The 27,497-nt window shown below is 40.2% G+C and overlaps 1 protein-coding gene across 2 annotated transcripts in view; it reads right to left on the reverse strand.

Annotated features, from left to right (window-relative positions):
• The window catches only part of NPR1 (natriuretic peptide receptor 1), a 336,428-nt gene that overhangs the window by 12,885 nt on the left and 296,046 nt on the right, over positions 1-27,497 (reverse strand). For both annotated transcript variants that reach the window (XM_053704226.1, XM_053704235.1), the window contains exon 17: positions 11,260-11,406. In XM_053704226.1, the coding sequence (XP_053560201.1) occupies positions 11,260-11,406 (147 nt within the window). The remainder of the gene's footprint in view (positions 1-11,259; positions 11,407-27,497) is intronic.

Below are 27,497 nucleotides of genomic sequence, written 5' to 3' on the forward strand. Positions count from 1 at the left end.
TATTAACCCCTAATCTGCCGCCCCTAACATCGCCGCCACCTACCTACATTTATTAACCCCTAATCTTCCGCCACCAACGTTGCTGCCACTGTACTAAATGTATTAACCCCAAAACCTAAGTCTAACCCTAACTTTAACACGCCCTAACTTAAATATAATTAAAATAAATCTAAATAAAACCTACTATCATTACCTAAATAATTCCTATTTAAAACCTGTAAAATAAACCCTAAACTAGTTACAATATAACTAATAGTTAGTTTGTAGCTAGCTTAGGGTTTATTTTTATTTTACAGGCAAGTTTGTATTTATTTTAACTAGGTAGAATAGTTACTAAATAGTTATTAACTATTTACTAACTACCTAGCTAAAATAAATACAAACTTACCTGTAAAATAAAACCTAACCTGTCTTACACTAACACGTAATCTTACACTACAATTAAATCAATTACCTAAATTAAATACAATTACCTAAATTACAAAAAAAACAAAACACTAAATTACACAAAATAAAAAAAGAAACTAATTACACCTAATCTAATAGCCCTATCAAAATAAAAAAGCCACCCCAAAATAAAAAAAAAACCCTAGCCTAAACTAAACTAAACTACCAATAGCCCTTTTGCGGGGCATTGCCCCAAAGAAATCAGCTCTTTTACCTGTAAAAAAAAAATACAAACAACCCCTCCAACAGTAAAACCCACCACCCACACAACCAACCCCCCAAATAAAATCCTAACTAAAAAAAATAAGCTCCCCATTGCCCTGAAAAGGGCATTTGGATGGGCATTGTCCTTAAAAGGGCATTTAGCTCTTTTTTAAGTGCCCAAACCCTTAATCTAAAAATAAAACCCACCCAATAAACACTTAAAAAAGCCTAACACTAACCCCCGAAGATCCACTTTCAGTTTTTGAAGACCCGACATCCATCCTCAAGAAGCGGCAGAAGTCCTCATCGAAGCCGGCAGAAGTCTTCATCCAAGCGGCCGAAGTCTTCATCCAAGCCCCCAGAAGTCTTCATCCAGACAGCATCTTCTATCTTCATCCATCTGGCACGGAGCGGTTCCATCTTCAAGACATCTGGCGCGGAGCATCCTCTTCAATCGAAGTCTTCTTGCAGAATGAAGGTTCCTTTAAGTGACGTCCCTTGAATTTCGATTGGCTGATAGAATTCTATCAGCCAATCGGAATTAAAGGTGAAAAAATCCTATTGACTGATGCAATCAGCCAATAGGATTGAGCTTGCATTCTATTGGCTGATTGGAACAGCCAATAGAATGCAAGCTCAATCCTATTGGCTGATTGGATCAGCCAATAGGATTGAAGCTCAATCCTATTGGCTGATTGCATCAGTCCATAGGATTTTTTCACCTTTAATTCCGATTGGCTGATAGAATTTTATCAGCCAATCGGAATTCAAGGGACGCCATCTTGGATGACATCACTTAAAGGAACCTTCATTCTGCAAGAAGACTTCGATTGAAGAGGATGCTCCGCACCGGATGTCTTGAAGATGGAGCCGCTCCGCACAAGATGGATGAAAATAGAAGATGCTGTCTGGATGAAGACTTCTGCGGGCATGGATAAAGACTTCGGCCGATTGGATGAAGACTTCTGGCGGCTTTGATAAGGACTTCTGCCGCTTCTTGAGGATGGATGTCGGGTTTTCAAAAACTGTAAGTGGATCTTCGGGGGTTAGTGTTAGGCTTTTTTAAGGGTTTATTGGGTGGGTTTTATTTTTAGATTAGGGGTTTGGGCAGTTGAAAAAGAGCTAAATGCCCTTTTAATGGCAATGCCCATCCAAATGCCCTTTTCAGGGCAATGGGGAGCTTAGGTTTATTTAGTTAGGATTTAATTTGGGGGGGGGGTTGGTTGTGTGGGTGGTGGCTTTTACTGTTGGGGGGTGTTTGTATTTTTTTTTACAGGTAAAATAGCTGATTTCTTTGGGGCAATGCCCCACAAAAGGCCCTTTTAAGGGCTATTGGTAGTTTAGTTTAGGCTAGGGTTTTTTTTTTTATTTTGGGGGGGATTTTTTAATTTTGATAGGGCTATTAGATTAGGAGTAATTAGTTTAAATATCTGATAATTTCTTTTTTTATTTTGTGTAATTTAGTGTTGTTGTTTTTTGTAATTTAGGTAATTGTATTTAATTTAGGAAACTGATTTAATTGTAGTGTAAGGTTAGCTGTTAGTGTAAGACGGGTTAGGTTTTATTTTACAGGTAAATTTGTATTTATTTTAGCAAGGTAGTTAGTAAATAGTTAACTATTTAGTAACTATTCTACCTAGTTAAAATAAATACAAACTTGCCTGTAAAATAAAAATAAACCCTAAGCTAGCTACAATGTAACTATTAGTTATATTGTAGCTATCTTAGGGTTTATTTTACAGGTAAGTAACTAGTTTTAAATATGAATTATTTAGGTAATGATAGTAGGTTTTATTTAGATTTATTTTAATTATATTTAAGTTAGGGGGGTGTTAGGGTTAGACTTAGGTTTAGGGGTTAATAAATTTAGTATAGTGGCGGCGACGTTGGGGGGGGCGGCGGCAGATTAGGGGTTAATAAATGTAGGTAGGTGGCAGCGATGTTAGGGGCGGCAGATTAGGGGTTAATAATATTTAACTAGTGTTTGCGATGCGGGAGTATGGCGGTTTAGGGGTTAATATATTTATTATAGTGGCGGTGGCGGCGGCAGATTAGGGGTTAATAAGTGTAGGTAGGTTACAGGGACATTGGGGGCGGGATATTAGGGGTTAATAATTATAATGTAGGTGTCGGCGATGTTGGGGTCAGCAGATTAGGGGTTAATAAGTATAATGTAGGTGTCAGCGATGTTGGGGCGGCATATTAGGGGTTAATAAATATAATGTAGGTGTCGGCAATGTCTGGGACGGCAGATTAGGGGTTAATAAGTGTAAGATTAGGGGTGTTTAGACTCGGGGTTCATGTTAGGGTGTTAGGTGTAAACATAAATTTTGTTTCCCCATAGGAATCAATGGAGCTGCGTTACGGAGCTTTACGCTGCTTTTTTGCAGGTGTTAGACTTTTTTTCAGCCGGCTCTCCCCATTGATATCTATGGGGAAATCGTGCACGAGCAAGTAAAACCAGCTCACCGCAGCTTTCAGCAGCGCTGGTATTGGAGTGCGGTATGGAGCTCAATTTTGCTCTACGCTCACTTCTTGCCTAAAAACGCTGGGTTTTTATAAACCTGTAATACCAGCGCTGTAGGGAAGTTAGCGGTGCAAGAACTTGCAAGTTAGCACCGCACTGCTCATATCGCAAAACTCGTATTTTAGCCGTTAGTTAGTGTTGTTGCTTACAGCTGAGCTAAATAAAGACCTGCTCTGTGTACCTACTATCAAGTAGTGCTTATTCCTACTGCTAAATACCCACAAAAGAAACATGTCATGGTGTCAGAAGTGCTGAAAAGTCACTTGCAATTCACAGGAAATGTAAGTGAAAACTGGAGAAGATGGGAGCAAGGATTTTTAATTTATGCTGAGGCAGTTGAACTTTATAAAAAAGAGCAGAAAACTCAGATTGCCATAGCCCTGCATGTTTTGGGTGGGGAAGGCCAAGAGATTTACAACACATTGTAACCAGCCCTGCCTGCTGAAAGAACCTTAGACTCAGTGCTGACTTGTTCAGGGAGCATTGTACTCCAAATCATTGTACTCCAAAGAAAAATGTTGTGTTTAAGCGACATCAGTTTTGGTCACATCAATATAATGAGGGACAGGGCATTGAAAGGTATATGACAGAACTCAGACTAAAAGCCAGAGATTGTGAGGTTGGTGCAATACTTGATGACATGAATTAGTATTCAGTGTTACAGATACCAGACTTAAAGAATGTTAGCTCAGAGAGGCTGACCTTACACTACAAAAGGCAGTGGAGAATAAATATAATACTGGAGATATGTCCCTGTTTCAGGTTATGGCTGCAAACACACCAGCTAGTTCCTACTAGGCTATTCATGCTTTACAGTACAAACCCACACTCACTAGCCAAGCAGAGTCTACTAGAGGCAGCAAGAACAAACCTCACTCTAGTGCATGGTCTGAGCAAAAAAGGAATGTGTGCCCTAGGTGTGGCGGGGTACACCCATCTCAAAGATGCCCAGCATTTGGCTGTGTTAGTTACACTTGTCACAAAAGGAATCATTTTGCAAAATGCTGTAAATCACAGAGCCAGGAGTGTGAAAGAGTAAAAAACAGTTGAGACTTTATTTATAGGAGCAATATTGAAAGATGTAAGACAAGAACTAAAACATTCTGCATGGTGCTCTAAAGTGCAAAGCAATGGTGCACCCATTAACTTTAAACTGGATACTAGTGCTGAGGCAAATGTGCTACCTATCACTCTCTTAAAAAAGTTCTGCATCAGAAATACTAACACTATGTTAATTGCTTATGGGGGTTCCAAAATCCGTCCAGAAGGTATGGTGCAACTCACTGCAGCCACCCACACACAGCAGAGCTGGAATTCTTTATTACGCGTTGCTCCTCACTTCCATTATTAGGAAAAGCAACATGCCAGGAACTGGATTTGCTTTGCAAAGTTCACACAGTATCTACACGAAAACTCTATACAAAAGATGATCTGATGAAACGTACCCTGATGCATTTCAAGGAATTGGGCAATTTAACCCCTTAATGACCACAGCACTTTTCCATGTTCTGTACGTTTGGGACCAAGGCTATTTTTAGATTTCTGTGGTGTTTGTGTTTAGCTATATTTTCCTCTTACTCATTTACTGTAACCACACATATTATATACTGTTTTTCTCGCCATTAAATGGACTTTCTAAAGATACCATTATTTTCATCATATCTTATAATTTACTATAAAAAATATATAAAATATGAGGAAAAAATGGAAAAAAAACACACTTTTTCTAACTTTGACCCCCAAACTCTGTTACACATCTACAACCACCAAAAAACACCCATGCTAAATAGTTTCTAAATTTTGTCCTGAGTTTTGAAATACCCAATGCTTACATGTTCTTTGCTTTTTTTTTGCAAGTTATAGGGCAATAAATACAAGTAGCACTTTGCTATTTCCAAACCACTTTTTTCAAAATTAGAGCTAGTTACATTGGAACACTGATATCTTTCAGGAATCCCTGAATATCCCTTGACATGTATATATTTTTATTTAGAAGACATCCCAAAATATTGATCTAGGTCCATTTTAGTATATTTCATGCCACCATTTCACCGCCAAATGTGATCAAATAAAAAAAAATTGTTCACTTTTTCACAATTTTTTTCACAATTTTAGGTTTCTCACTGAAATTATTTACAAACAGCTTGTGCAATTATGGCACAAATGGTTGTAAATGCTTCTCTGGGATCCCCTTTGTTCAGAAATAGCAGACATATATGGCTTTGGCATTGCTTTTTGGTAATTAGAAGGCCCTTAAATGCCGCTGTGCACCACACGTGTATTATGCCCAGCAGTGAAGGGGTTAATTAGAGAGCTTGTAGGGAGCTCGTAGGGTTAACTTTAGTGTAGTGTAGTAGACAACCCAAAGTATTGATCTAGTCCCATTTTGGTATATTTCATGCCACCATTTCACCGCCAAATGCGATCAAATAAAAAAAAATCTTCACTTTTTCACAAACGTTAGGTTTCTCACGGAAATTATTTACAAACACCTTGTGCAATTATGACACAAATGGTTGTAAATGCTTCTCTGGGATCTCCTTTGTTCAGAAATAGCAGACATATATGGCTTTGGCGTTGCTTTTTGGTAATTAGAAGGCTGCTAAATGCCGCTGTGCATAGCAGTGAAGGGGTTAATTAGTTAGATTTTAGGAAGCTTGCAGGGTAAATTTTAGCTTTAGTGTAGAGATCACCCCCCCACCTGACACATCACACCCCCTGATCCCTCCTAAACAGCTCTCTTCCCTCCCCCACCCACAATTGTTCCAGCCATCTTAAGTAAGTCTGCCAGTACTAAAATAAAAGGTCTTTTGTTTTTTTTGTTTTTGTATTATTCTGCTGTGTAGGATCCTCCTTAGCCCCCAATCTCCCTGATACCCCCCAAACAGCTCTCTAACCCTCCCCCTCTACCTTATTGGGAGCCATCTTGGGTACTGGCAGCTGTCTGCGTACCCAGTTTACAAAAAATAGATTTTTTTTTATAGTGTAGCTTCCCCCCCAAAGATCAACCCCACCCTCTCCCAGATCCCTTAGATCATTTTTATAGGAATTCCCTCCCCCTCTCTCCCACTTTTCTACCATCAATTTTCCATAGTGTAGCGGTTCCCACCTGCTCCCGCCCCGTGCACGTGCCCGCCCGCCACCCCCTGTGCACACGCGCGTGTCTGTGCACAACCCAGGTAACCCTGCCCACAATCCCGCCCCCTCTTTATACTAGAAGCCATTGATGGCCGCCCACCCACCTCCCACATCGGCTCCCACCCACAAACGATTGTGGCCATCGATGTCTGATGCAGAGAGGACCACAGGGTGGCTCTCTCTGCATCAAATGGGTAAGAAAGGTTATTGCAGGATGCCTCGATATAGAGGCATCACTGCAATAACCAGAAAGCAGCTGGAAGCGGTCAGGATCGCTTCCACCGCTTTCCAAAACCGACGACATACGGGGTACCTCCTCGGTCGTTAACTGTATTTTTTTAGGGGACGTACCCCATATGTCGTCGGTCGTTAAGCGGTTAAAGCAACTTACCACATCTATTTGGACCCAAGTGTTGCTCCAGTCATACATGGCTGCAGGAAAATCCCATTTGCAATATTGGGCAAGCTTAAAGAGACTCTAATGCAGTTAGAAAAGGATCAGATCATTGCTAAAGTGCACACTCCCACTGGGTGAATAGCCTTGTTATAACAGAAAACAAAAATGGTACTCTAAAAGGTATGTTTGGACCCCCATGATCTTAACAAGGCTATAAAGCGTCATCACTTCAATATCCCTACTGCAGAGGATGTACAGAGTCAACTGGCCGGGAAAACCATATTCACCATCCTTGATGAAAAGGATGGTTACTGGCAAGTTAAATTAGTCCTCAGAACTATGCACTTTCAACTCCCCATGGGTGCACTTTAGATTTTGCAGGATGCCATTTGGGAAAAAGTCAGCCAGTGAAGTATTTCAGCAGAAAAATATGGAGATTTTTGGGGACATCCCAGGTGTGCATATCATAGCTGATGATATAATTATTGCTGCATCATCAGATGAAGAACATGATCAGATCCTGAGCCAGATGATGAACAGGGCTTTAGAACAGAACATTAAGTTCAATCCAGATAAAATCTAATTCAAAGTATCAGAAGTCCGCTATATGGGACATGTCATCACCCCTGCAGGAGTTCAACCTGATGTAGAGAAAGTCCAAGCAATTAGCAAAATGCCTGACCCAGAGGACAAAAAAACATAATTTATGTAAGAACTTACCTGATAAATTCATTTCTTTCATATTAGCAAGAGTCCATGAGCTAGTGACGTATGGGATATACATTCCTACCAGGAGGGGCAAAGTTTCCCAAACCTCAAAATGCCTACAAATACACCCCTCACCACACCCACAAATCAGTTTAACGAATAGCCAAGAAGTGGGGTGATAAGAAAAAAAGTGCAAAAGCATATAAATAAGGAATTGGAATAATTGTGCTTTATACAAAAAAATCATAACCACCACAAAAAAGGGTGGGCCTCATGGACTCTTGCTAATATGAAAGAAATGAATTTATCAGGTAAGTTCTTACATAAATTATGTTTTCTTTCATGTAATTAGCAAGAGTCCATGAGCTAGTGACGTATGGAATAATAAATACCCAAGATGTGGAACTTCCACGCAAGAGTCACTAGAGAGGGAAGGATAAAATAAAGACAGCCAATTCCGCTGAAAAAATAATCCACACCCCAAAATAAAGTTTTAATCTAGCACAAACTTACTTCACCACCTCCATGGGAGGCAAAGTTTGTAAAACTGATTTGTGGGTGTGGTGAGGGGTGTATTTGTAGGTATTTTGAGGTTTGGGAAACTTTGCCCCTCCTGGTAGGAATGTATATCCCATACGTCACTAGCTCATGGACTCTTGCTAATTACATGAAAGAAAAGGCTGCAAAGATTTTTGGTACAAGCAATATACAGAGGTGCTAGATGGAATATACACAATATTGGGAAAACACTGATACTCTCCTTTAGATCAGACCGTGGCCTTCTTGCAGTCTCTCCTTCGTGACTGTATATAGATAGGTAGTGGTGACAGATGGCGCAGGTCTATTGGGTGATTTTCTCTGAGAAATGAAGAGAAAAAGGCTTGAGGCATATATAAAAGCCAATTAATATGGGTGCAGTATACTCACTCCATAAGATGTATCTGTTCAGCTGGAATAGGGTGTAACGTCAGATGAAAATAGTCCACAGGATACTTCTGTTGAATGCCCAGAGTATCCAAAATATAGGACTATAAATTAATGGAAACCCAAGTGACAAAAATATCCAATGTACAATAAAAAATGTAGTAACTTACTCCATATATAAGGAGGTGTGCATATCATAGCTGATGATTATTGCTGCATCATCAGATGAAGAACATGATCAGATCCTGAGCCAGATGATGAACAGGGCTTTAGAACAGAACATTAAGTTCAATCCAGATAAAATCTAATTCAAAGTATCAGAAGTCCGCTATATGGGACATGTCATCACCCCTGCAGGAGTTCAACCTGATGTAGAGAAAGTCCAAGCAATTAGCAAAATGCCTGACCCAGAGGACAAAAAAAGGTTGCAAAGGTTTTTGGGCGTGGTCCGGTATCGGGCAAAATATATACCAGGGGAGGCAGAGATTACTGCTCCTTTGAGGAAGTTACTTTGCAAGGATATTGTTTGGCAGTGGGGTCCAAAGCATACTAAAGCAGTACAGTCTTTAACCCCTTAAGGACCAGCAACGTACCCTATATGTCATTGGCCTTTTTTTGGGACTTGATTGTTTTATAGCGTGGTCCTGCCACCAGCGTTGAGACTGCTCTATTCCACATAGCCTGCTGGAGGGAGTGCATTAATAGTGTGTTCTTGCTAGACTTGTGCTATTATGTCCTGAAAAAAACCCTTAACAACCAGTGACATACAGGGTACATTGTGGTCATTAAGGGGTTTAAAGCAGGCACTGATTGAGGCTCCAGTATTAAGATTTTTTGACCCAGCAAAAGTAGTGGTGATTCAGGCAGATGCATCTAAATCAGCCCTTGGAGCTTGCTTACTTCAAGACAATTGCCCTATAGCATATGCATCGAGAGCAATGACTACCACAGAGCAAAATTATGCCCAGATTGAGAAAGAACTGTTGGCTATTGTATATGCTACAAAAAAGTTTCACCAGTTTATATTTGGCAGAGCAGTTACAGTGCATTCTGACCACAAGCCTCTTGAATCAATACTCACTAAACCATTGAGCAAAGCACCAACAAGACTCCAAAGAATGTTCTTACAACTGCAACGATACAACCTAAACATCATTTATACTCCTGGGCGTGATATGTTTATTTCTGATACTCTTTCCAGGGCCCCTGTGGATCCACCAGGACAAGAAGAGGACAGTTTATCAGAAGGAAGGGTCATTTATACAGTGTCATCATCAGAATCTATTGGGACTGAGATGTTATCTAATTTACAAACTTCCACAGCAGAAGATGCAGACTTAAACAAACTTAAACAACTTCTGTCTGAAGGTTGGCCACAAAGAAAAAGGCAACTCCATCCAAGTCTGCAGTCATTTTGGCAATGTAAGCACTTGCTGCACATGGAAGATGGTCTCTTATTGCTGGGGGAAAAGATTGTAGTTCCTGAGAATGCTTGGAGCAAAATTCTAGTCTGCATGAGTGCCATCAAGGTATACAGAGAACCAAAATGCGGGCTTGGATGATCCTGTTCTGGCCCAGCATGTCCAAGGACATACAACAGATGGTAGAGACCTGCAAGATTTGTGCTAGTCACCTACCAGCGAATCAAAAGAAACCATTACTCTCACACAAAATTCCTCACCTGCCTTGGCAAAAACTGGCAGTGGACATTTTTGAGTGGAAGGGATCGTCATTTCTTGTAATAGTAGACTATTTTTCCAAGTATCCTGAAGTACTAAAGTTGTCTGATAAAATTGCAACAACAGTAATTGCAAAGCTGAAAGCAACATTTAGTAGACATGGCATCCCAATAGAAGTTATCAGTGACCATGTACCCTTTGCCAGTGCTGAGATGAAGGCATTTGCTGCACAATGGGGTATTAAGTTTACTCATTCTAGTCCTGGTTACCCCCAATCAAATGGACTGGCAGAAAGAACTGTAAAAACAATTAAACTCATGCTCAAAAAAACATGGGAATCGGGGGTAGATCCTCATATTGCGCTTCTAGAATTGCACAATACTCCAATCACTGGAAAAGCCTTATTCCCAGCACAACTTTTAATGGGTCGGACACTGAGAACCAAGTTACCGGTTGCAGCTCATGCATTAAAGCCCCAGATCCCTAAGAATGCACACCAAAAATTGAGGGAGCTACAACATAGGCAAAAAGTATATTATGATCATGGTGCTAAGCTACTACAAGCCTTCCAAAAAGGGGATGCAGTGCGAATGGAGACATCAGCGGGTTCGCAGCCTGCACAGATATCATCTGTTGGTCCTGAGCCAAGATCATATGTAATTAAAATACCTGATGGCAGACAGTACAGGAGAAACCAGCGTCATCTCCGGATGGATTACACATGAACAAGATCACTCAGAGCCACAGGTACTTGTACCTGAAAAAGGAGAAGAGTCGCCAATTACTCACAATACTGACTCAGAGACTGAAGTGCCAGGTTCAGATGCAAACCAAGGTTAATTTGTTCCTATACAGTCTGCAGAAGCTGGACACAAAACATCACAAGCCGGAAGGGCAATACACCCTCAAGAGAGACATGTGTCATAGGATAAAGTATATTGAGCTATTGGAGCACATTTGTATTATTTCTTTGCTGTTAAGGTGTGTTAAATGTTAAGAGGGGATTTGGAAGTAGTTGGGGAGATGTGGTATACTGTTACTTTAAGAAAAGACACTCTGGAGCTGGGAGGGAACTCTATGATCAACAGCCATCTTCTTTATGTTAGTTTTCTCAGTTAGTTGAGTTGTGTGTTGTTGTTTACATCTGAGCTGAAGAAAGACCTGCTCTGTGTACCTACTATCAAGTAGTGCTTATTTATACTACTAAATACCCACACAAGAAAAATGACACTTACTGTGGCAGAATCTGGTACAGAAGGGCCTCAGCCTTGCGTTTCTCCTCCAGGTAGGCCTGGGTCCTGTCCTCCACCAGTTCCTCCAGGTTATTAGCATATTGCTCCATACGAGTCAACAGGTTGTCCAGAATATTAGAGCTGTTCTCTCTGGCAAAGAACAAATGAGACAGTGATACAATCTGGATAAAATTAGAAGCATTTGTAAGAGTATGTGTGTATTGGGGAGAAGGAAAACTTGCAGGGATGCTGGAGTTCATAGTGAGACTATATGTGTGTAAAGGATAACATTTTGCATAAAAATAATTAAAGGGCCATAATACCCAAATGTTTAAACCCTTGAAAGTGCTGCAGCATAGCTGTAAAAAGCTGACTAGAAAATATCACCTGAACATTTCTATGTAAAAAAGAAAGATATTTTACCTCAAAACTTCCTCAGTAGCCACATCCCATTGTAAAGGATTTCTAAGCAGCATATTAGTATGTCTGTCCCGGGACAGCTGAAAGGATGAGCCTCGTGCACTCTCATGTTATTTCCCTATTCAGTGTAACAATGAAATCTCATGAGAGTTAAGTCAAATCTCATGAGATCACAGTAAAAGAGTTCATGACCTCAGCACTGTTGATGCTGATTGGCTGCTGTTCATTTCTTCATTATTTTTTTTACCTGCAGCTGGGAGCAGCTGAGTATAACTTTTTACACAGAACTTACTCTGCTGAGCTGAGGAAGTTGTGAGGTAAAATATCTTCCTTTTTTTACGTACAGATGCTCAGGTGATATTTTCCTGCCAGCTTTTTACAGTTATACTGCATCAGTTTCAAGTGATTTAGCATATGAGTATTATGTCCCTTTAAAAAGTGTTTCCCATAGAGAATAAAACTGATTTCGCTGTACCAATTTCCTTTCTTTAGGAGCTTACCCAATTTAAACATGAATGTAAACTGTAGAAGTGTTCTGCAATTGTAACCCTTCCTTTACTACTTTGTATTTCTATACATGCATAATGCAATCATGAGGGTTAATAAACTACTACTCTTGTTTTAGGCAGGAAACTGTGATGAACCTTCTGGTTCTTATTAGGTGTACAATACTGGCATCTTTGAAATGGAGCAGGAAGTAAATATCATGCAGGATATTAAAATATTTGGATGGATTTGAACCCAAACATGAACAGACTGATACTCAGAATTATGAATTAGACATGGATATTGACAAACATACAAAATTGCTTAGGTTCTACAGAGATCTTAAGATTAATATTGTGCAAATAGTGTACAGTGTTAATACCGGAAGTGTGGGTATTATGTTAAAGGTACATGAAACCCCAAACTTTTCTTTCATGCTTGAGATAGAGAATACAATTTTAACCCCTTAACGACCGAGGACGTGCAGGGTACGTCCTAAAAAAAAGGCAGTTAACGCCTTAGGACGTACCCTGCACGTCCTCGTGTGGAAAGCAGCTGGAAGCGATCCTGCTCGCTTCCAGCTGCTTTCCAGTTATTGCAGTGATGCCTCGATATGGAGGCATCCTGCAATAACCTTAAATGGCCATCCGATGCAGAGAGAGCCACTCTGTGGCCCTCTCTGCACTGGACATCGATGGCCGGTATCTTTGGTGGGTGGGAGCGGACTTGGGAGGTGGGTGGGCGGCCATCGATGCGCCGTGTAATGTGCAGGGGGGGCGGATCGGGGGTGGGACCGACGGGCGCACGCATGGGAGAGCGCACGTGCACGGAGGGCGGCAGGTGAGCGCGTGCATGGGGCGGGAGCGGGAGGGAACCGCTACACTACAGAAAACAAATCTGAAAATAATTATAATTAATGAAAAAAAAAATATTGTTAAGTATCTAAGTTATCTGCAAGTGGTGGGAGGTTGGTGGGGAGCTACACTACAGAAAAGGGCATTTAAAAAAAAAAAAAGATTACTTTTTTTTCTAAACTGGATACTGGCAGACAGCTGCCAGTACCCAAGATGGCGCCGCTAAGGCAGAGGGGGAGGGTTAGAGAGCTGTTTGGTGGGGGATCAGTGAGGTTGGGGGCTAAGGGGGATCCTACAAAGCAGCATATGTAAATATGCTTAAAAAAACCTACTTAAGATGCCGGGGACAATTGTGGGGTGGGGGAGGGAAGAGAGCTGTTTGGGAGGGATCAGGGGGTCTGATGTTTCAGGTGGGAGGCTGAGCTCTACACTAAAGCTCCCTACAAGCTACATAATTAACCCCTTCACTGCTAGCCATAATACACGTGTGATGTGCAGCGGCATATAGTGGCCTTCTAATTACCAAAAAGCAATGCCAAAGCCATATATGTCTGCTATTTCTGAACAAAGGGGTTCCAAGAGAAGCATTTACAACCATTTGTGCCATAATTGCACAAGCTGTTTGTAAATGATTTCAGTGAGAAACCTAAAATTGTGAAAAATGTAACTTTTTTTTTTTATTTGATCGCATTTACGGTGAAATGGTGGCATGAAATATACCAAAATGGGCCTATATCAATACTTGGGGTTGTCTACTACACTACACTAAAGCTAAAATTACCCCAAAAAGCTCCCTACATGCTCCCTAATTAACCCCTTCACTGCTGGGCATAATACACGTGTGGTGCGCAGTGGCATTTAGTGGCCTTCTAATTACCAAAAAGCAACGCCAAAGTCATATATGTCTGCTATTTCTGAACAAAGGGCATCCCAGAGAAGAATTTACAACCATTTATCCCATAATTGCACAAGCTGTTTGTAAATAATTTCAGTGAGAAACCAGAAGTTTGTGAAAAAAAATTGTGAAAAAGTGTACGATTTTTTGTATTTCATCGCATTTGGCAGTGAAATGGTGGCATGAAATATACCAAAATGGGCCTAGATCAATACTTTGGGATGTCTTCTAAAAAAAAATATATACATGTCAATGGATATTCAGAGATTCCTGAAAGATATTAGTGTTCTAATGTAGCTAGCGCTAGTTTTGAAAAAAAAAAAATGGTTTGGAAATAGCAAAGTGCTACTTTTATTTATGGCCCTATAACTTACAAAAAAAGTAAAGAAGATGCAAACATTGGGTATTTCTAAACTCAGGACAAAATTTAGAAACTTTTTAGCATGGGTGTTTTTTGGTGGTAGTAGATATGTAACAGATTTTGGGGGTCAAAGTTAGAAAAAGTGTGTTTTTTTCCATTTTTTCCTCATATTTTATAAAATGTTTTATAGTAAATTATAAGATATGATGAAAATAATGGTATCTTTAGAAAGTCCATTTAATGGCGAGAAAAATGGTATATAATATGTGTGGGTACAGTAAATGAGTAAGAGGAAAATTACTGCTAAACACAAACACAGCAAAAATTTAAAAATAGCCTTGGTCCCAAACGGTCAGAAAATGGAAAAGTGCTGTGGTCATTAAAGGGTTAAACAACATTCCAATTTACTTCTATTATCTAATTTGCTTAATTATTTAGGTATTCTTTGTTGAAGAAATAGCAATGCACATGGGTGAGCCAATCACATGAGGCATCTATGTGCAGCTACCAATCGGCAGCTATTAAGCCTATTTAGATATGCTTTTCAAAAAAGGATATCAAGAGAATGAATCAAATTAGATAACTGAAGTAAATTGGAAAGTTGTTTAAAATTGGATTCTCTCTCTGAATCGTGAAAGAAAAAAAATGTGTTTCATGTCCCTTTAAGAGTTAACATTCTTATCACTCTGCGGTTTATTTCAAGAGTTTTCATACCTCAATTAATTAACCACTTCAAAGTGGTAGCGAGTTGTGCTGCACAGCCTAGCAATATGTTGCTACTCAATAATTGCTAATTAAAATATTGCTCTGTGCTTTTATTTTTGCTACTAAACATAGGAATGAGTGATAATTTCACATATTCAGTTGCCTCACCTTGCTTTACCCCATATTCTCAATATTGGCATTTTATTGGTTCTCCTTATCGAAATCTTATATAGTAGATATGCACTATAGATTTTTTTTTTAATATGGTCTCAAGGGAATATCTTTAGTTTCTCTACTGGCGCTTAGCTTCTAATAGACTGAAAAACATAAACTACATATAATCCTGGTTTTGAGGAGTAGGTATCATATAGATTTTAGGAATTTATTTAATTTACATATTTCAAACTACTAGTTTTTAAGGTCATGAACCCCTATTTCCCTTTTTGCCCAGATTTACTAATGTATGACCATACCAGTGAGAATTATTACAGAATTATAAGAATTCTTGCAAGAATGATTGACTCACTGAATTTTCATGTATTATTATTGTGCTTCCAGTGTAGCACTGTTGAATATGTTGGTGCATTACAAATAAAGATAATAATAATATTGATAATAATAATAATAATAATAATAATAATAATAATTAAAGACAGGAATGGCAGATAGGCACAGAAGGATTACAGGGCATTGCTCTCTAGACAGGTTGCAATTATTTATTTAAAGAGTAATCTTGTCTACACCTCACTGCACTTTCACTGGGATTATGTTAATCAGACTCTAGCCTCTCTCACTGGGCTAAATAAATCATACTTCTGCCAGAATCATAATAATAATATATTGGAAATGCAACAGAATTCTCACAAAATGGCATTATTTCTTATGCATAGGAGTGTCACAGTCAGGAGACTTCATGTACCTTATAATGAGGCTCCCAAAATGATCCTGGGTCTAACAAAAAAATCACTTCAACATAAAAACAGACTCCAAATCAACTAGACATCACCACTAATATCATGGGATGAGCCTCAAAATAAAGTACAATCTGTCTCCTAGATAAAATAACATAAAAAGGTTACATGAAACAATTATGAAAGTGTGTGGATCAGAAAAGACTTTCGGCTAGATTACGAGTTTTGCGTTATGAGTGGATCGGTACTAACTTGCAAGTTATTTCCACCGCTCACCTCCCTATAGCGCTGCTATTACAGGTTTGCAAAAACCCGGCGTTAGCAGGCAATATGGCAGCGTTGAGCTCCATTGAGCTCCATACCGCACCCAAATACCAGCGCTGCTTTGAGCTGGTTTTCCCCATGGACATCAATGGGGAGAGCCGTCTTAAAAAAAGCCTAACACCTGCAATAAAGGAGCGTAAAGCTCCGTAACGCAGACCCATTGATTCCTATTGGGAAAGAAAATGCATGTTTACACCTAACACCCTAACATAAACCCTGAGTCTAAACACCCCTTAATCTGCCGCCCCCGACATCGCTGACACCTACGTTACACTTATTAACCTTTAATATGCCGCCACTATACTAAAGTTAATAACCACTAAACCTAACCCTAACGTAACCCTAACACCACTAACTTTAACATAATTAAAATAAATCTAAATAAAAATTACTATCATTAAAGGGAAAGTCTACATCAGAATTGTTATTGTTTTAAGATAGATAATTCCTTGTTTACCCATTCCCTAGTTTTGCATAACCAACACAGTTATATTTATATATTTTTTACCTCTGTGATTATCTTGTATCTAAGCCTCTGCAGACTGCCCCTTTATTTGTTCTTTTGACAGACTTGCAGTTTAGCCAATCAGTGAGGGCTCCCACGTAACTTCACGTGCACGAGCACAGTGTTATCTATATGAAAAACATGAACTAACACCCTCTAGTGGTGAAAAACCTGTTAAAATGCATTCTTAAGAGACGGCCTTCAAGGTCTAAGAAATTAGCATATGAACCTCCTAAGTTAGAACTAAGAGAACAAAGAAAAATTGGTGATAAAAGTAAATTGGAAAATTGTTTAAAATCACATGCCCTATCTGAATCATGAAAGTTTTTTTTTGGACTAGACTGTCCCTTTAACTAAATAATTCCTATTTAAAACTGAATACTTACGTAAAATAAACCCTAAGCTAGCTACAATATAACTAATAGTTACATTGTAGCTATCTTAGGTTTTATTTTTATTTCACAGCTAAGTTTGTATTTATTTTAACTAGGTAGTAAATAGTTATTATAAATACAAATTTACCAGTAAAACAAAACCTAACCTGTCTTACACTAACACCTAACATTACACTACAATTAAATAAATTACATTAATTAAATACAATTAACTAATGCCTAGATTACGAGTTTTTGTCGGTAAGTTGTGCGGTGTTAACGAGCCTTTTTTTCTCACCACTCACTTAAGACAACGCTGGTATTACAGGTTTTTAGAAACCCGGCGTTAGCCGCAAAAAAGTGAGCGGAGAGCAAAATTTAGCTACACATCTCACCTCAATACCAGCGTTGCTTACGTTAGCGGTAAGCAGGTAAAACGTGCTCGTGCACGATTTCCCCATAGGAACCAATGGGGGAGAGCCGGCTGAAAAAAAGTCTAACACCTGCAAAAAAGCAGCGTAAAGCTCTTAACGCAGCCCCATTGATTCCTATGGGGAAATACTTTTTATGTCTACACCTAACACCCTAACATGAACCCTGAGTCTAAACACCCCTAATCTTACACTTATTAACCCTTAATCTGCCACCCTCGACATCGCCGCAACCTACTTTATATTATTAACCCCTAATCTGCCTTTCTGGACACCGCCGCCACCTACATTATAATTATGAACCCCTAATCTGCTGACCACAACATCACTGATACCTACATTATATTTATTAAGCCCTAATCTGCCCTCCCCAATGTCGCCGCAACCTAACTACATTTATTAACCCCAATCTGCTGCCCCCAACGTCGCTGCCACTATAATAAAGTTATTAACCCCTAAACCTAAGTCTAACCCTAACCCTAACCCCCCCATAACTTAAATATAATTTAAATAAATCTAAATAAATATTACTACAATTAACTAAATTATTCCTATTTAAAACTAAATACTTACCTGTAAAATAAACCCTAAGATAGCTACAATATAAATAATAGTTACATTGTAGCTATTTTAGGAATTATTTTTATTTTACAGGCAACTTTGTATTTATTTTAACTTGGTAGAATAGTTATTAAATAGTTATTAACTATTTAATAACTACCTAGCTAAAATAAAGACAAATATACCTGTAAAATAAATCCTAACCTAAGTTACAATTACACCTAACACTACACTACAATTAAATTAATTACCTAAATTAAATACAATTAAATAGAATTGAAAAAAATTATCTAAAGTACGAAAATAAACAAACACTAAATTACAGAAAATAATAAAATAATTACAAGTTTTTAAAATTAATTACACCTAATCTAATCCCCCTAATAAAATTAAAAAAAAAACCCAAAATAATAAAAATCTCTAAAATCCACCCAATCCCCCCTTAATAAAACCTAACACTAACCCCCTGAAGATCACCCTACCTTGAGACGTCTTCACCCAACCGGGCAGAAGTGGTCCTCCAGATGGCCAGAAGTCTTAATCCTATCCGGGAAGAAGAGGTCCTCCAGACGGCAGAAGTCTTCATACAGACGGCATCTTCTATCTTCATCCATCCGGAGCGGAGTGGGTCCATCTTCAAGATATCTGATGCGGAGCATCCTCTTCTTTCCGACGACTAACACTAAATGACGGTACCTTTAAGTGACGTCATCCAAGATGGCGTCCCTTCAATTCCAATTGGCTGATAGAATTCTATCAGCCAATCGGAATTAAGGTAGAAAAAATCCTATTGGCTGATCCAATCAGCCAATAGGATTGAGCTCGCATTCTATTGGCTGTTCCAATCAGCCAATAGGATTTTTTCTACCTTAATTCTGATTGGCTGATAGAATTCTATCAGCCAATCAGAATTGAAGGGACGCCATCTTGGATGACGTCACTTAAAGGTACCGTCATTTAGTGTTAGTCGTCGGAAAGAAGAGGATGCTCCGCGTCGGATGTCTTGAAGATGGACCTGCTCCGCTCCGGATGGATGAAGATAGAAGATGCCGTCTGGATGAAGACTTCTGGCCGTCTGGAGGACCTCTTCTTCCCGGCTTGGATGAAGACTTCTGGCCGTCTGGAGGACCACTTCTGCCCGGTTGGGTGAAGACGTCTCAAGGTAGGGTGATCTTCAAGGGGTTAGTGTTAGGTTTTATTAAGGGGGGATTGGGTGGGTTTTAGAGTAGGGTTGAGTGTGTGGGTGGTGGGTTTTAATGTTGGGGGGTATTGTATTTTTTTTTTACAGGTAAAAGAGCTGATTACTTTGGGGCAATGCCCCGCAAAAAGCCCTTTTAAGGGCTATTTGTAATTTAGTATAAGGTAGGGATTTTTATTAATTTCGGGGCTTTTTATTTTATTAGGGGGATTAGATTAGGTGTAATTAGTTTAATTTTTTTTAAAATTATTTTATTATTTTCTGTAATTTAGTGTGTTTTTTCTCGTAATTTAGATAATTGTATTTAATTGTAGTTAGTTTAGGGAATTTATTTAATTATAGTGTAGTGTTAGGTGTAATTGCAACTTAGGTTAGGTTTTATTTTACAGGTCAATTTTGTAATTATTAGTTATATTGTAGCTAACTTAGGGTTTATTTTATAGGTAAGTATTTAGTTTTAAATAGGTATAATTTAGTTAATTGTAGTAATTTTATTTAGATTATTTTAAATTATATTTAAGTTAGGGGGGTGTTAGGGTTAGGGTTAGACTTAGGTTTAGGGGTTAATACATTTAATATAGTGGGGGCGGCAGATTAGGGGTTAATAAATGTAGGTAGGTGTCAGCGATGTTAGGGACGGCAGATTAGGGGTTAATAAAATTTAACTAATGTTTGTGAGGCAGAACTGCGGTGGTTTAGGGCTTAATATATTTATTGAAGTGGCGGCGATGTCCGGTCGGCAGATTAGGGGATAAAAATGTATTTAAGTGTTTGCGATGTGGGGGGGGGGGGTCTCGGTTTAGGGGTTAATAGGTAGTTTATGGGTGTTAGTGTACTTTTTAGCACTTTAGTTAAGAGTTTTATGTTACGGCATTAGCCCATAAAACTCTTAACTACTGACTTTTAAAAGTGGTACGAGTCTTGATAGGAGAGGGTGTACCGCTCACTTTTTCCAAGACTCGTAATACCGGCATTAGGAAAATCCCATTGAAAAGATGGGATACGCAATTGACGTAAGGGGATTTGCGGTATGCTCAAGTCGCGGAAAAAAAGTGAGCGGTACACCTGTACCTGCCAGACTCGTAATACCAGCGGGCGTTAAAAAGCAGCATTGGGACGCTAATCTAGGCGTAAATTACAAAAAATAATAAACACTAAATTACACAAAATAAAAAAGAAATGATCAAATATTTAAACTAATTAACCTAATCTAATATCAAAATAAAGAAGCCCCCCCAAATAAAAAACCTAGCCTAAATTAAACTGTCAATAGCCCTTAAAAGGGCATTTTGGGGGCATTGCCCCAAAGAAATCAGCTCTTTTACCTGTAAAAAAAAATACAAACAACCCCAGCAGATTAGGGACAGCAGATTAGGGGTTAATAATATTTAACTAATGTTTGCGATGCGGCGGTTTAGGGGTTAATATGTTTATTATAGTGGCGGCGATGTTGGGAGCGGCAGATTAAGGGTTAATAATTTTATTTTAGTGTTTGCGATGCAGAAGGGCCTCGGTTTAGGGGTTAATAGGTAGTTTATGGGTGTTAGTGTACTTTTTAGCACTTTAGTTATGAGTTTTATGCTACGGCTTTGTAACGTAAGACCCATAACTACTGACTTTCAGTTTATGGTACGGATCTTGACGGTATAGGCTGTCCCGCTCACTTTTTGGCCGAACAGGCAAACTCGTAATACCGGCGCTGTGGAAGTCCCATTGAAAAAGGACTTTTTGAAAGCTGTGGTAGTTACGTTGCGTTACGACCAAAAAAGTTTGCGGGACAGATATACCTGCAAGACTCGTAATAGCAGCGGTAGTGAAAAAGCAACGTTATGAGGCTTTTTCACTCATAACGCAAAACTTGTAATCTAGCCGTTTATGGGGCCAATTTATTAAGTGTCTGGCGGACATGTCTGCCAGACATCGATAAATGCCGACAGTATACGCTGTCTGCATTTATCAGTGAGCAAGCAGTTCCGAATGGGGCCGTATACCCCTGTGTCTTAAGACCGCTGCTCCTTAACTTGTACGCCTCCTCTGAGGCGGAGAACATCAATCCGCCCGATCTCATATGATTGGGTTGATTGACACCCCTGCTAGCGGATGATTGGCTGCGAATCTGCCGGAGGTGGCATTGCACAAGCAGTTCACCAGAACTGCTTGTGCAATGATATATGCCGACAGAGTATGCTGTCGGCATTTTTCAATATCTGACGGACATGATTTGCTACAGCGGATCATGTCCGCCAGACACTTGATAAATCAGCCCCATAGAACGCATAAAAACAACAAAAACATGTTTCAGACTTTTTGATGCTTAGAGATTGAGATGGGGCAACTTAGAGTATTGGATAGAAGGTTTAGATGGCAACATTAATGATGGGGAAAACAAAAAGAACATTTGAAAGGATACATATAAATGCAGAATGTTTGGCAGGCAGTGTGTGGGAGACAGAGATAGCGGCAGGCAAAACTAGGGTAAATGGAAGAGGGAGTTCAAAGGGCAGTGTTATATGTAGAGTAAGGACTGTTTAAGGTAGAACAGTATGAGACTAAGGGTCATTATACAAGTTCAGTAGAAAAACATAATTTATGCTTACCTGATAAATTCCTTTCTCCTGTAGTGTAGTCAGTCCACGGGTCATCCATTACTTATGGGATATTAACTCCTCCCCAACAGGAAGTGCAAGAGGATCACCCAAGCAGAGCTGCTATATAGCTCCTCCCCTCTACGTCACACCCAGTCATTCGACCGAAAACCAAACGAGAAAGGAGAAACTATAGGGTGCAGTGGTGACTGGAGTATAATTTAAAATTTAGACCTGCCATAAAAAACAGGGCGGGCCGTGGACTGACTACACTACAGGAGAAAGGAATTTATCAGGTAAGCATAAATTATGTTTTCTCCTGTTAAGTGTAGTCAGTCCACGGGTCATCCATTACTTATAGGATACCAATACCAAAGCTAAAGTACACGGATGACGGGAGGGACAGGCAGGATCTTTATACGGAAGGAACCACTGCCTGAAGAACCTTTCTCCCAAAAACAGCCTCCGAAGAAGCAAAAGTGTCAAATTTGGAAAATTTGGAAAAAGTGTGAAGTGAAGACCAAGTTGCAGCCTTGCAAATCTGTTCAACAGAGGCCTCATTCTTAAAGGCCCAAGTGGAAGCCACAGCTCTAGTAGAATGAGCTGTAATCCTTTCAGGAGGTTGCTGTCCAGCAGTCTCATAGGATAAACGTATTATGCTACGAAGCCGAAAGGATAGAGAGGTAGCAGATGCTTTTTGACCTCTCCTTTGTCCAGAATAAACAACAAACAGAGAAGAAGTTTGGCGAAAATCTTTAGTTGCCTGTAAATAAAATTTCAGGGCACGGACTACGTCTAGATTGTGCAGAAGTCGTTCCTTCTTTGAAGAAGGGTTAGGGCACAATGATGGAACAACAATCTCTTGATTGATGTTCTTGTTAGGGACTACCTTAGGTAAGAACCCAGGTTTAGTACGCAGAACTACCTTATCTGAATGAAAAATCAGATAAGGAGAATCACAATGTAAGGCTGATAACTCAGAGACTCTACGAGCCGAGGAAATAGCCATTAAAAACAGAACTTTCCAAGATAACAGCTTGATATCAATGGAATGAAGGGGTTCAAACGGAATCCCCTGTAAAACGTTAAGAACTAAGTTTAAGCTTCACGGTGGAGCTACAGTCTTAAACACAGGCTTAATCCTAGCCAAAGCCTGACAAAAAGCCTGAACGTCTGGAACTTCTGACAGACGTTTGTGTAAAAGGATGGACAGAGCTGAGATCTGTCCCTTTAAGGAACTTGCAGATAAACCCTTTTCTAAACCTTCTTGTAGAAAGGACAATATCCTAGGAATCCTAACCTTACTCCATGAGTAACTCTTGGATTCGCACCAGTGTAAGTATTTACGCCATATCTTATGGTAAATCTTCCTGGTAACAGGTTTCCTAGCCTGTATTAAGGTATCAATTACTGACTCCGAAAATCCACGCTTTGATAAAATCAAGCGTTCAATTTCCATGCAGTCAGCTTCAGAGAAATTAGATTTTGATGTTTGAAAGGACCCTGAATTAGAAGGTCCTGTCTCAGAGGCAGAGACCAAGGTGGACAGGATGATACGTCCACTAGATCTGCATACCAGGTCCTGCGTGGCCACGCAGGCGCTATTAGAATCACCAATGCTTTCTCCTGTTTGATCCTGGCAATCAAACGAGGAAGCATCGGGAAGGGTGGAAACACATAAGCCATCCTGAAGATCCAAGGTGCTGTCAAAGCATCTATCAGGACCGCTCCCGGGTCCCTGGACCTGGACCCGTAACAAGGAAGCTTGGCGTTCTGGCGAGACGCCATGAGATCCATATCTGGTTTGCCCCAACGTCGAAGTATTTGGGCAAAGACCTCCGGATGAAGTTCCCACTCCCCCGGATGAAAAGTCTGGCAACCTAGGAAATCCGCCTCCCAGTTCTCCACTCCTGGGATGTGGATCGCTGACAAGTGGCAAGAGTGAGACTCTGCCCAGCGAATTATCTTTGATACTTCCATCATCGCTAGGGAACTCCTTGTCCCTCCCTGATGGTTGATGTAAGCCACAGTCGTGATGTTGTCCGACTGAAACCTGATGAACCTCAGAGTTGCTAACTGAGGCCAAGCCAGAAGGGCATTGAGAACTGCTCTCAATTCCAGAATGTTTATTGGAAGGAGACTCTCCTCTTGAGTCCACGATTCCCTGAGCCTTCAGGGAATTCCAGACAGCGCCCCAACCTAGTAGGCTGGCGTCTGTTGTTACAATTGTCCAGTCTGGCCTGCTGAAGGGCATCCCCCTGGACAGATGTGGCCGAGAAAGCCACCATAGAAGAGAATCTCTGGTCTCTTGATCCAGATTCAGCGTAGGGGACAAATCTGAGTAATCCCCATTCCACTGACTTAGCATGCACAATTGCAGCGGTCTGAGATGCAGGTGTGCAAAAGGAACTATGTCCATTGCCGCTACCATTAAGCCGATTACCTCCATGCATTGAGCCACTGACGGGTGTTGAATGGAATGAAGGACCCGGCAAGCACTTAGAAGCTTTGTTAACCTGTCCTCTGTCAGGTAAATTTTCATTTCTACAGAATCTATAAGAGTCCCCAAGAAGGGAACTCTTGTGAGTGGTAAGAGAGAACTCTTCTCCTCGTTCACTTTCCACCCATGCGACCTTAGAAATGCCAGTACTAACTCTGTATGAGACTTGGCAGTTTGGAAGCTTGACGCTTGTATCAGAATGTCGTCTAGGTACGGAGCCACCGAAATTCCTCGCGGTCTTAGTACCGCCAGAAGAGAGCCCAGAACCTTTGTAAAGATTCTTGGAGCCGTAGCCAACCCGAAGGGAAGAGCTACAAACTGGTAATGCCTGTCTAGGAAGGCAAACCTTAGATACCGGTAATGTTCTTTGTGAATCGGTATGTGAAGGTAAGCATCCTTTAAATCCACTGTGGTCATGTACTGACCTCTTTGGATCATGGGTAAGATTGTCCGAATAGTTTCCATTTTGAACGATGGAACTCTTAGGAATTTGTTTAGGATCTTTAAATCCAATATTGGTCTGAAGGTTCCCTCTTTTTTGGGAACCACAAACAGATTTGAGTAAAATCCTTGTCCGTGTTCCGACCGCGGAACTGGGTGGATCACTCCCATTAGTAAAAGGTCTTGTACACAGCGTAGAAACGCCTCTTTCTTTATCTGGTTTGTTGACAACCTTGAAAGGTGAAATCTCCCTTGTGGAGGAGAAGCTTTGAAGTCCAGAAGATATCCCTGAGATATGATTTCCAACGCCCAGGGATCCTGGACATCTCTTGCCCAAGCCTGGGCGAAGAGAGAGAGTCTGCCCCCCACTAGATCCGTTTCCGGATCGGGGGCCCTCACTTCATGCTGTCTTAGGGGCAGCAGCAGGTTTTCTGGCCTGCTTGCCCGTGTTCCAGGTCTGGTTAAATTTCCAGCCTTGTCTGTAGCGAGCAACAGCTCCTTCCTGTTTTGGAGCAGAGGAAGTTGATGCTGCTCCTGCCTTGAAGTTACGAAAGGCACGAAAATTAGACTGTCTAGCCCTAGGTTTGGCTCTGTCTTGAGGCAGGGCATGGCCTTTACCTCCCGTAATATCAGCGATAATTTCTTTCAAACCGGGCCCGAATAAAGTCTGCCCCTTGAAAGGTATGTTAAGTAATTTAGATTTAGAAGTTACATCAGCTGACCAGGATTTTAGCCACAGTGCTCTGCGTGCCTGAATGGCGAATCCGGAATTCTTAGCCGTAAGTTTAGTTAAATGTACTACGGTATCAGAAATAAATGAATTAGCTAGCTTAAGGGTTTTAAGCTTGTGTGTAATCTCATCCAATGGCGCTGAGTCAAGGGTCTCTTCCAGAGACTCAAACCAAAATGCTGCCGCAGCCGTGACAGGCGCAATGCATGCAAGGGGTTGCAATATAAAACCTTGTTGAACAAACATTTTCTTAAGGTAACCCTCTAACTTTTTATCCATTGGATCTGAAAAGGCACAGCTATCCTCCACCGGGATAGTGGTACGCTTAGCTAAAGTAGAAACTGCTCCCTCCACCTTAGGGACCGTTTGCCATAAGTCCTGTGTGGTGGCGTCTATTGGAAACATTTTTCTGAATATAGGAGGGGGTGAGAAAGGCACACCGGGTCTATCCCACTCCTTAGTAACAATTTCAGTAAGTCTCTTAGGTATAGGAAAAACGTCAGTACTCGTCGGTACCGCAAAATATTTATCCAACCTACACATTTTCTCTGGGATTGCAACTGTGTTACAATCATTCAGGGCCGCTAACACCTCCCCTAGCAATACACAGAGGTTTTCCAGCTTAAACTTAAAATTTGAAATGTCTGAATCCAGTTTATTTGGATCAGATCCGTCACCCGCAGAATGAAGCTCTCCGTCCTCATGTTCTGCAAATTGTGACGCAGTATCAGACATGGCCCTAGCATTATCAGCGCACTCTGTTCTCACCCCAGATTGATCTCGTTTACCCCTAAGTTCTGGCAATTTAGACAAAACTTCAGTCATAACATTAGCCATGTCTTGTAGAGTGATTTGTAATGGCCGCCCTGATGTACTTGGCGTTACAATATCACGCACCTCCTGAGCGGGAGATGCAGGTACTGACACGTGAGGCAAGTTAGTCGGCATAACTTCCCCCTCGCTGTCTGGTGAATGTTGCTTAACATGTACAGATTGACTTTTATTTAAAGTAGCATCAATGCAATTAGTACATAAATTTCTATTGGGCTCCACCTTGGCTTTTGAACATATTGCACAAAGAGATTCCTCTGTGTCAGACATGTTAAACAAACTAGCGATTAGACTAGCAAGCTTGGAAATACTTTTCAACTAAATTTACAAGCAATATACACAACGTTACTGTGCCTTTAAGAAGCACAGAAAAACTGTCACGGTTGAATAACAATGAACCGGATTAGTTATAGAAACCAAATTTTCACAGTAAAAGCATAAATTTAGCAAAGGATTGCACACATTAGCAATGGATGATTAACCCTTAATATCAGAAAAAACGTATAACAATTGAAAATATAAGCGTTTTTTTTGGTTCAATAATTTTTTTTATTGGGTTTACATATATTCATACAATGACAGCAAAAAATAAGAGCACATGATGGACATTAACAAGAGTCAACATGCATAAAATTGCTACCACATGGGTGATAACAGTTTACCCCAAAGTTTAAACATTTTGAAAGTAATATCAGTTATAGAAATAAAAATGCTTCGTACGTTTTACAGCGATAGAAGAAAGAGAGGGTAAAGAAGAGAAGAGAGAAAAAAAAAAAAAAAAGGGGAAAAAGGGGGGGAGAGGGGAGGAAGAGAGGTAAGGGGGGTAGGTTCGAGAGTGTGAGTTCCCATGAATTTCTTAGCATTGTGTGACAGCTCATGCCCGGTAAACAAATATAATTCAAATAGTTGAGATCTTTGCTACTTTTAGGAGAAGGAGGTTTAGCAATGGAGCTAGTAAAGTGTGTCATGTGCAATTATATTACAGAGAGGACAGGGATATTTGTAGCAAGTGCGGAGATACCCTGTTCCCAAATAAAGAACATATCTGTGAAAAAGTCTTGTTTACCTAAATAGCAATAGTATTGTTTTTCCAAAGCTAGAACATGTTTGACCTCCATTAGCCAAGCAG

Source organism: Bombina bombina, chromosome 1 (genome assembly GCF_027579735.1).
Source record: "Bombina bombina isolate aBomBom1 chromosome 1, aBomBom1.pri, whole genome shotgun sequence".
NCBI classification, from domain to species: Eukaryota; Metazoa; Chordata; class Amphibia; order Anura; family Bombinatoridae; genus Bombina; species Bombina bombina.